At 60.8% G+C, this 10,751-nt stretch overlaps 1 protein-coding gene across 8 annotated transcripts in view; it reads left to right on the top strand.

Moving 5' to 3' along the window:
- The first annotated feature begins 5,894 nt into the window (after positions 1-5,894).
- The window catches only part of UNKL (unk like zinc finger), a 38,927-nt gene continuing 34,070 nt past the window's right edge, over positions 5,895-10,751 (top strand). Inside the window, exons 1-3 of one of the 8 annotated variants that reach the window (XM_047712751.1) lie at positions 5,905-6,227; positions 6,304-6,682; positions 6,715-7,474. In XM_047712751.1, the coding sequence (XP_047568707.1) occupies positions 6,160-6,227; positions 6,304-6,670 (435 nt within the window). In that variant the 5' untranslated portion in view covers positions 5,905-6,159 and the 3' untranslated portion in view covers positions 6,671-6,682; positions 6,715-7,474. Of the gene's footprint in view, positions 6,228-6,303; positions 6,683-6,714; positions 7,475-9,783; positions 9,948-10,751 lie in introns of those variants that run through there. The other 7 variants (XM_047712746.1, XM_047712743.1, XM_047712742.1 and 4 more) reach the window with 7 other exon arrangements.

The following is a 10,751-nucleotide window of genomic DNA, read 5'->3' as shown; positions in this document are numbered from 1 at the left end:
GGCTGGCAAATATTTGGCGACTGCATTGTCATCGCAGACTGGGCAAATAGAGCCCGTTTGCTTTAGCGCCCAGCAACCAGGGCCCCGCGGGGGGAGCCTCAACCTGCCCGGGGACCGTGGAGTGTTTGCTGCGGGCCCAGCTGGCTCACACCCGGGGCCGAGGACCCTTATCTCCGCCACTGATTGGGACCCGGACCAAGCCTTGTCAAATAGGCGGAAAATTAAATTTCATGCTATTTTGACTTCTGGAGTAGGCTCCTCTAGAGGACATCCTGCTTCCGTGGTTCTCTGGGTAAACGGTGCTCCTGGCTGGCGGGAGGAGCGGGTAGGCCTGGGGACAGGAGGCTGGGGGACACCTGGCCAGGGCCCAGGTGGCGGCTCTTATGCAGGGGGCCCCCATCCAAGCGCTGGGCCCCCTGGGCGCTGTGACGGGTCCCAGCCGTCCCAGAGTTGCCGGTGTGTTTGCAACCAACCCGATTCAGCCCCTGCACCCCCACACAGGCCTCACCCCCAGGGTCCAAGCTGGTCCCGCGCCACTGCCCCTGCCCCCCACCGCAGAGCCCACCTGGGGACCTTCCCATGAGCCCCCCCACACTCACACTGGGTTACAGCCAACACCATCCCGGGACCCTGGGTGGTGCCTCCTGAGGCTACCTGACCGTCCTGGGGCCACAGTAGCCAGTCACCCAAACGGGGGTCCAGGAGCAGCAAAGGGGCGCCGTCCAGGGGAAAACCCATGCTTCCTTCCCAGCGTCCGCGGTGGGGCTCCTTGGCTGCAGACGTGTCGCCCCTAACCTCTGCCTCCATCTGTGTGCGGCCATCCCACGGGAGTCTGGGTCCCAGTTTCTGTCCCACAAGGACACCTATCATTGGACTCGGGGCCCACTGGGATCCAGTCCGACCTGGTATTCATGACTGCAGCTGCAGACATGCGTTTCCGCGTGAGAGTCCATTCTGAGGTTCTGGCGGACGAAGTTTGGGGGACAACCGTTCAGCGCACGTGGCCCCTGCTAGATGCCTCTCTCCTGGCTGGGGTCTCCAGAGACCCGTTGGCCTTGGCTTGAAGCCACTGCTTCCTATGGGCCAGCCAGGTCCTGAGGGCAGGATGGCAGCCCCTTCCCTGCTTGGCGGGCCCCCGGTCCCTGATCTTCCTCCCACCAACGGGGGCTCACCCTTCTGGGGGTGCCTTCGCAGTCCTCCCTGGTCCCCTTGGCCTTGGCTCCAGGCTCTGCTCCCTTCAGACGGAGACAGCACCTCTCCTACCTAGTGAACCCCCATTACGTGAGCTGTGGGCACGGATGGGGGTGGGCCTTTCCTGCAACCGGGGCCATGGGGGCATTGCTGCGGCATTCTTGGACATTTGGAGGGCCCGATGGAGGAGTCCTAGGACACCCGGCTGTGGGGAAGTGACGGGGAATGGAGCGTGGGGTCCCGGCCAGGCTGGTCACTTGCTGTGGGTGGGTTCTTGGAGCCGCCTCTGTCTCCCAAGCAGATAGACTACCTGGGCCGGGGCCTTGCAGGGAGAGTGCAGACGTGTGTGGCACGCCAGGCCTCCCTATGCCTGTGGTTCGTGGTTCCCGGATCGTCCCAGCCCCTTCCCCACATCCCAGGGCACAGCCAGGACACAAGTAATCTGTCTCATGAGTTCAGTCTACACTGGGACCCCGGTTCCCAGAAACCGACCTCAGGCACGGCCGCGGTTCTGCCCCGAGACTCTGGGTTCGGTGACACTGTTGTCCAGGCTCTGGCCGGGGGAGTGGTCCTCCCCCAGTGGCTGGTGTCCCCTCAGACCCAGCACAGTGAGCTTCAGCCCTGCTAGCCGGGACCCCAGGGAGGGGCCCCACAGGTGCGGGGACTGTGACCACAGCGCCCCCTGCTGCTCCTCGGGAAGGGCTGGGGCCGGGACCTGGGAAGCGGGTGGGCTGGGGCAGGTGTGGCCCCAAGGACCCGAAGCGGGTGCAGTATGGGTGTCGGCTCCAGGAGGGCCTTTGGGCTCAGTCTCCAGCCCTCCTCGGTGCCCTGTCCGGGCTAGGCAGAGTGGGGGCGCTTCTCCCATACCCCGCCCACGAGAACATTCCCTCCCCCCACCCCGTGTGACCAGAGGAGGGGCTTCAAGAAGGTCGTCGTCTGCTGGACGCGGGATGGGACCAGGAGCTCACCCGGCCATCTGTGCAAAGGGCAGATGTCTCTGCAGAGGAGACAGCCTGGAAAGGCCTCGGCGACGAGGAGCTGGCACCCTGTGGTTAGGGGACCCCACAGACGTCCACACCCCAATCCCCAGGGACTGTGGACAGGTCACATCACTGCACTAGCCCCAGCAGTCAATGATAGGGCCCCACAAAGCACAGCCCGAGGGAGTGAAGGTGGGAGACAAGCATGAGAGGGACTGAAGAATCAGATCTGAGGTCTTGGTAGGGGTGTGATGAATTATCCCCGTCCTTGTCACTTCTAAGTCTGAGCCACGTTCAAGAGGAACCCGGGAGTCCAGCGAGTGGAGGTTGAACTCTGGCTTTTGTTACTAGCAAGGCTGGGTTGGTGGAGACACACTTTCTCAGAACCACTGTGCACCCAAGTCCAGCCGGGTGTTGGGTGGCCAGGGCCAGCTGGAGTGAGGCTGGAGCTGATGCACTCAGGCTCAGGCCCCAGCACATGTCCGAGCACCTGCTCCCAGCCAGCTCCGGTGTGCCAGGCCTTACAGAGCTCTACGCCCTTGCTGCCCCCGCCAGCCCCTGCTCCGTTGTCAGGCCTCTGTCCCTGGGAAGAGGCTCTGCTCTTCGGGAGGCATGGACCTGCTTGTCCCCACGCACCCCATATTGATCTTCCTGGGGAAAATCAATAGCCCCAATATGTCAGCTCTCAGGTGAACCAGCCCTGCCCATTAGGGAGACATTAGACCCTGAGAGGTTCTTCTGTGTGCTTTGAGATAATGAAGGCCGAGGTGTCGGTTTATGCCCCGAGGGGGTGGGGGAGGGGACTCGGACCAGAGTGGGCAGCACCGCAGGCTCAGGCTGTGGCACCTGTCACCCAGCACCCACCCTGGCGGGGGAGTGCTGGGGTTGGGGCGCGGGACGTGTCTGCCTCTGGGGGACGGCCTTGGAAAGGGTTGTGGGTCCGGGCCAGTGTTGGGTGAGGGGCTCGGCTCTGGGGTGGTGGGTGGTGGAAGCAGGGGGCTCTGCGACCACATCCTGGGGCCGCCAGGGCAAAGCACGACACACTGGGGTGATTTAATATGACAGCAAGTCTTCTCTCAGTCTGGAGGCCAGCGTCCGAAGTGAGGGTGTCGGCTGGCTCACCCCCCAGGGGAGGGTCTGTCCCGGGCCTTTCTCTCTCTTCCTTCTGGTGTTGCTGGCAGTCCTCGGCGCTCTGTGGCTTGGAGCCTCTCTGCATGGCCTCCCCCATGTGTCTCTGTGTCTTTTCTGCTTTTCTTAGGAGGACACCAGGCCTTGGATTTAGGCCCCCCAATCCCGGTGACCTTTGATCTACATCCGCAAAGATCCTATTTCCAAATAAAGTCACGTGCTGAGTTCCAGGTGAATGTGAATTTGGGGGGACAGAGTTCAGCCCGGTCCGGCACCCTAGTGCATCTTACCCAGAAGGAGGGCAGAGGAGGTGGGGCGGTGTCTGGACCGTGAGTGCTCAGATGTGATTACAGCGGGGCCTTTTTTCATCCCAAGCAGTCCCGCAGTGGCCTGACCCACACTTGTCCTTGTGTGGGAAGATGCTTATGTCCAACAGAGACCCCAGCTATGAGTCCCAGCTCCCAAAGGCCAGGGGCTCGTGCCCTCTTAAGACTCTACACGACCAGAGCACCTGGGGGGCTCAGTCAGTTAAGCTCCGACCCTTGACTTGGCTCAGGTCACGACCCTGGGGTCCTGGGATCGAGTCCTGAATCTGTCTCCTTGCTCAGCTGGGAGTCTGCTTCTCCTTCTTCCCCCACCCCTCCCCAACCTCACCCCATTTCCCCCCACCCCATGCTTGCTCTCTCACTCAGGTAAATAAATAAAATCTTAAAAAAAAGAAGGACTCTGCAGGACCTGTGTTTTTGCATAGCATTTTCACCTACAGTGGAGACCAAGTGGCATCAGGAATTGGGGACAGAGGAGTCGTCATTTGGACACATGGATTTGCTTTTTTTTTTTTTAAGATTTTTTATTTATTTGACAGAGACACAGCAAGACAGCGAACACAAGCAGGGGGAGTGGGAGAGGGAGAAGCAGGCTTCCTGCCGAGCAGGGAGCCCGATACAGGGCTCGATCCCAGGATCCTGGGATCATGACCCGAGCCGAAGGCAGACGCTTAACTACTGAGCCACCCAGGCGCCTCCCCCCCCTTTTTAAAAGACTTATGTATTTATTAGAGAGAGGGAGAGAGTGTGAGCTTGAGAGAGCAAGCATGCGCGTGCACAAGCAGGGGAGGGGCAGAAGGAGAGGGAGGGAGAGAATCCTCTTGCAGATGCCCCACTGAGCAGCTCCACCTCCAACCTCAGAGCGCTTTAATTTGCATCTCCTCCAGGAAGCCCTCCAGGCTACACACTAGGATGATTCCGGCCTATTCTCTCACAATATGAATCCCCTCCTCCAGTCTGCAGCGGGGGCTCCTGGGCTTGCCTGTGGGTGAGTTGGTTAGGCAGTGATTTCAGGTGGGGTTCTGAGGTAGAGGTGAGGAAAGCTCTCCGAAGGTCTGATATACAAGGGAAGTCATTTTAGATTTCTCTATAAGGATGGCGGTACATAAACTTTCTTTAAACGAAAAGCCGGACTTAAGGGCCTGCCACACACACATTGTATGTCTGGTTCCTGAGTGAGCAGCCTAAGGGAAAACCCTCTTGCCTTTGAGGTGTCATCCACACTCCTGCTGCCTGCCTTCCTTGAAGTTAAATCTCATAATCCTGTTTATACGCCAATCGATACCCTTCTGAACTCTTACAAGCTGTAAAGAACTCTCTAACTCTGTGAAAACAGTTCATTCTCCAGAACTCTCTCCCCCGTGAAGACCTGTCTCCCGGCAGGCTCTCGGTTTGAATAAAACTCCGTATTTCCTTCGTGTATTAGAGTGTTCCTGCTGGCCAGTTTGCACGGACAGGGTGGAACAGGTGGGGTGGGGCCCGGCGAGGAGGACCCGGACACACATGTGCCTCTGTTGACACAGCAGCTCTGGACACGGTCCCGGGCTGGGAGCTGAGCTGCCGCAGCGCGCCAGGGCTTCCCAGGCTGGGGGGATGCCCGCAGGTGCTGTGGCGTGGGGACCGTCTCCAGCCCGCCACCCCCGCCCTAGTGTCTGGAGAGTCCCCGGAGGGGCGGGGCGGGGCGGAGACCCGCGCGGGGTCTGGTTGTCTCTGCCGGAAGCGGGTGCAGGAAGGAGCGATCCAGAGGCAAAGATTCCGGGTTGGGGAGGCAGCTCATCACCGTCCACAGGGCGGCCTCGCCATCTGACTGTGTCACGCAGTCCCCGGCGCCCCTACACGCAACCCCACAACGTCTGTGAGGATGCCTGCGCACCCTCCGTGGCCCTCTGACGGGAAAGATCAGCAAACCGGGCCCAGTTTTTACCCTGAGGACAAAAGCTCCAGCAGAGTCCCTACCGGGCCGAGCAGGGAGCCCCAGGGCAGCCCGAAGGGCGCCCCCTGCCCCCAGCCTGACTCGGGAGGGTGACCCAGGAGGGCAGCGCACATGCGCACGGGGTCCCGCTGGCCCTCCGCGAGCAGGCCCGACGCCCGGGGAGCGCCGTGCGCGTGCCCAGCGGCGCCGGCTGCGGGATCGCGGCCCCGAGGCCGAGCCCTGCGCGGAAACGCCGCCCCGCAGAGAGGTCTGGGTCTAGAGGCAGCTCTGCGTGCGCTGCACGGGGCAACGCACAGCGCCAGGACGTGGGCCTGCACGGCAGGAAGGGTGCGGGGTGCGCGGGGGCCAGTGCGACGATTTCGCTCCAACCCGGCCCTGCACTCAGGCACCTCTCGGCTCCTTCCTCTTCGGGCTGGGAGCGAACTACAGTTCCCGGCACGCCCTTGCGGCCTGGCGTGTGTGGCTGGCTGCGACGGAAGAGGCCGCCCGAGAGTGCGCGTCATTTCCGTCGCGCGACCGGACCCACGTTCTGTAGTCGTGAACAGAGGCCTCGAACGGCGTCCGGCTTCCGGTTTCGCGCGTCGGAAGTGACGCCAACCCGATGCGCCACGGCGCCCAGCGCGGAGGCCGGGTCGCGATGCGCGGCGTCCTGTGTGCGCCGGCGGCCGGGTGAGCTGTGCAGGTTCTCGGAGCGGCCGAGGGCGGGGGCGACGGGCGGGCGCGCTCACAGCTGTCTCTCTTGCAGGGCCGTCCGGACGCTGAGGTTCGTGCGCTGGGCTTCCCGCGCCCAGCCGCCGCCGGGTGGTCGAGCGCAGGCCCCGCCCGCGGCCGAGGAAGAGGATGACTCTGACCGTCCCATTCACTTTTCCTCCAGCCAAGCCCACCCGTCCCGCTGGACGGTGCAGCATTCCCTGGGGAAGGAGCAGCAGCGGCCCTGGTGGAGGGTGTTGCCCTTCAGCCTCTCTCTCATGGCTCTGGTCTTCTGGTGCTTCCTGCGGCAGGAGACCGGCGCGGACCGGTGGATGAAGCAGGTGTTCGGGGAAGAGGAGGCAGAGCCCGGCGAGGGTTCGCAGGAGCCCGGAGCTCCGGCTGCCCACCAGGCGAGGACTTAGCGGGCTGGCGGCGCGGGGACAGCGGGGGACGCGGGGCTGGCGGTGAGGGGACAGGCCGCCGCCCCGACGCTTTGGCCATCGGGTTTGTCGATTTTGCCGCCGTTGCGCGCGTCAGCGGAGTGAAGGACTCGGCGCACCGGGACGCGCTGATCCGCGTGGAAGGGGGAGTGGAAGGCCATCCTGTCGGGACCGGCTCTCTGCCGGACACTGATGCCCAGCGGATACGTGCAGACGACATGGCGTTTCCAGATGCTCGGGAGAGGCCTCGGTTGCGTCGTGCGCTCTTGGATTTGTGATGTGTCTTTCTACGGCGCGCGATCGCGTTTCCGAAGCGGTGCTGGTGACACTCGTGATCCCCGGATCCAGTTCGCGGGTCTTCTGCTTTCGGGGACGGAACAGCTGGCGGAAGAGTTAACCTTCCGATTGCAGTGTACTATAGTGCGTAGAAATTGCTCTTAGTTGTACAAACCAATTGACAGTACATTTTAATTTGGTAATGTGGAATTAAGCCGATCCCCTCCCCTTGTTTGCGTTTCATTTTAGAAGAATAAGCGGGGGAGACTTTTAGTCCTTTCCAGTTCCTTTGTTCTTCTGTGTTCCCAGAGTAGGAACTGAGGAAAGAAATCTAAATGTAAATTGTGGAATTTACAAAGGATGCCGGAAATAATGAACTTCATCAGCTCTACAGATTTTTAGGTGTAACAGTTTTCTGGTGACAGTAAAAGGTCACCGGATTTTCTGAATAGAGTAAGACTGACAAGTATTTCTTTTTCTTTTTCCTTTTTTTTTTTTTTTTTTTTTTAAGGATTTCATTCATTTATTTGACAGACAGCGAGAGAGGGAGCACAAGCAGAGGGAGTGGGAGAGGGAGAGGCAGGCTTCCCGCACCGCAGGGAGCCCGATGTGGCCTGATCCCAGGATGCTGGGATCAGGACCGGAACTGAAGGCAGTCGCCCAGCGACTGAGCCACCCAGGTGCCCCTGGTAAGTATTTGTTTTGACAAACTGCAGACAGTATTTTTGGGTATTTAAATGATAGGCTTTTCAAGTAATAAGTAAGAAACTGCTTAGTTTTTAATTAAATACAAGATGCACAAAAGGAAGATTTTATTGACTTACGCTTCTAGTGGAAGGTTTTATCTTGGCATGTCCCAAATTCACCTGGAGATTTCTTTCATTGGTGTGTTTGAAGGCTGCTGGCTGCCTGCCAGCGTGCTGGCTTCTGGAAGGGTCTCTGTGAGGGAGTACTCTCCGTCGGGCAGTGCCTGGGCTCAGTAGGGAAATAGAACTGATGGAAGTATGTTCATTATTTAAAGACAGATCAAGGTTTGGAAAGACTGACCTGATGGTAGCTCAGGCTACATTTTTATCCCAGCAGGAGCAAAGAACTAAGCCGTCCTTCCTCTAACCTGGCATGGTTGTTACCTGTTTAATTGTGAACTACTTTGTTGGAGCAAATTGTTCAAACCTGGACCCTTACTTTTCTCTCAGTAGTTCCTGCAGAGGGAAGAAAAAGTCCTAATGAAAAGAATTTTTGTTTTAATTAAAATTAATTCTCATATGACAGAAGCAATATGGTTTATCTGGAAAAGTTAGAGACCATAATCAGCAAAAGAAGGAGAATCAGAAACACTAAAAATCCCACCGCCTAGAGCCAACTCCTGTGAACCCTTTGTTGTTTACCTTCCCGGATCGTTTTGTGTGTATAAATGCACAGCTTTTCAAAACACAGGGGTGGGTGCTCTTTTGGATGAAACATCATGTACCACATGGGAACAAATCCTGAGTATCTCTAGGGTAGCCGCCAGCAAGGGCGTTTCTGGTTCCACACTTTACACCCCAGGCACGGTGGGCCTCCTCATGAGCAAAAGGAAGACCAAGGCAGGCTGGTGACAGTGTGAGCAGGCCCTCCCGGACCTGGGCTCTTCCAAGGGGCAGGGCAGAGCAGGTGGGCAGGGGAACTGTTCCCTAAAGCCTTTCATCATCTCAGTCTTTGTCCCAGCCGCCCTCCTTCAAGGGCTTGTCTTGCTGCAACATTGGGGGGTTTCTGTTCAGAACAGAAAATGCCCACTCCATGGTCTCTGCCTTACTTTCACTTGCTTTTTATTTTTTTTTTAATTTTTTTTTAAAAGATTTTATTTATTTATTTGACAGAGAGAGATCACAAGTAGGCGGAGAGGCAGGCAGAGAGAGAGAGGAGGAAGCAGGTTCCCTGCTGAGCAGAGAGCCCGATGTGGGGCTCGATCCCAGGACACTGGGACCATGACCTGAGCCGAAGGCAGAGGCTTTAACCCACTGAGCCACCCAGGCGCCCCTTCACTTGCTTTTTAAGATAATTTTTAATTTAATTACTAGCCGGGTTGAACATTTTCAAAAGTGTCTCATGCCCCAAATTTCAAAACTGCGTGCTCCGGGCCTAGGTTATCCCTCCTGAAGTGCACACCCTCCCTCCTACCCCGGGCTCACGGAGCCAGGACCCCGCTGCTGCTCTGCCCAGCAGCCGCTTGCTTCTCCAAGAACCCACCCCCCCGTGCATCCGCATGGTGACGGAGAGCGGTGTGTGACTCCCCCTTGACTGTGGGCCTCTTGGATTCTTTCTTAAAATCAGCGTTACTGATACACAGTTCACCCACTTGCAGTATATAATGAAAAAGTTTCAAATAGTGACTTGGGGCAGCCACGACCACAACCTAATTTGGGGACCTGTTAATAATCCTTAAGAGAAAGCTGGGTACCCGTAAGCAGCGCTGCACGGCCCCCCACATCCACCCCCAGCCCTAAGCCACGGCGTCCAGTCCTCGCAGCTCTGCACCAGCCTGGGGGGCAGAGTCGATGAAGGAGTGGAGTGTTACCTGCCAGCCCGCTGTCCCACGCGGGGCACCTGCTCCGGGTCGTGCAGAACGCTCCGCGGGAGGGGCCGGGGTCCGCCTGAGCGCGGGCTGGCGTGAACGCGGACGAGGGGAGCCCGCGGGGCCACAGAACTGTGCACCGGAGGTGGGGGCGGCGCGCTCGGGGCGTGTCCCTGCGGAGCCCGGTTCTGGGCGCGATCGCGGGGCGGGTCTGGGGTCCGCGGGACGCCGGCGGGGGCGGGGCGGGGCGGGGCAGGCGGGCGGGGTCGCGGGGGGCTCGGTGCCGGGAGAGATCCGGAGGGGCGGGGGCGGGCCCGCCTGGCGCATGCGCGCTGCATTGTTTTGACTGAAAATGCCGTCGGTTTCGAAAGCGGCGGCGGCGGCGCTGAGCGGGTCCCCCCCGCAGACAGAGAAGCCGACCCACTACAGGTCAGTGGCCGGGCCGGCCGCGGCGGGGACGGGGGCGGGCCGGGGGGCGGCCCCGTGCGCCCCCCCGGCCCGCGCACCTGGGCCTGGGTGCCGCTGCCGGTGCGGCCTGGGGCCCCGCGCCGCCCCCCGGCCCCCGCCGCGGCCTCGGCGTCGCGCCTGGGCTCGGGGCGGGTGGACCGCCGTCCGACGCGAGCTGCCGCCGCCTGAGGTCGAACGGCGGCGCCCAGGTCTGGGGCGGCACCTGGGGGCGGGGGCTGGGGAGCGCGGCTGGAGTCGGGGGTCCACCGGCCTTCGGAGGGGAATGAGCCTGAGGTCGCGGGGGAGAGCGGCCATCTGCACCCGGGCTGCCTCCGCCTGGGATCAGGAATGGCACCAGAGCTTGGGGCTCGGGGCGTGCCTGGGGTCGCCGTGTCGCCCCTGAAGTTGGGGGTCGCGTCGGGGGCCGGGATGGGGGATGCTGCGGACGGCGTCCGGGGAATCGCATCCGTTCCGGGGGTAGTGCGGCCGTCTGCGCTGGGAGTGGGGGGTCGCGCCTGGGCTCGGAGGGAGGGCGGCCGTCTGGACTCGGGCTGCCTCTGTCCCCAGTCCGGGCGCTCCCGGGGTCGCTGTGTCGCGCCTGAACTTGGGGGTCGCGCCCGTGGCTGGGATGGGGGGTGCTGCAGACGGGGTCTGGGGACTCGCATCCGGGCTGGGGGTAGGGTAGGGCGGCCGACCGGACACAGAGTGGAGGGTCACACCTCGGGGCGGAGATGGTTGCCTGCGCTTGGGGTCGGGGACTGTGCCTGGGATTCGAGGGACGCTCTG

The sequence above is a fragment of the Lutra lutra genome, chromosome 18 (genome assembly GCF_902655055.1).
Source record: "Lutra lutra chromosome 18, mLutLut1.2, whole genome shotgun sequence".
Lineage (NCBI taxonomy): Eukaryota > Metazoa > Chordata > Mammalia > Carnivora > Mustelidae > Lutra > Lutra lutra.
This window is presented reverse-complemented; position numbering and strand designations above follow the sequence as displayed.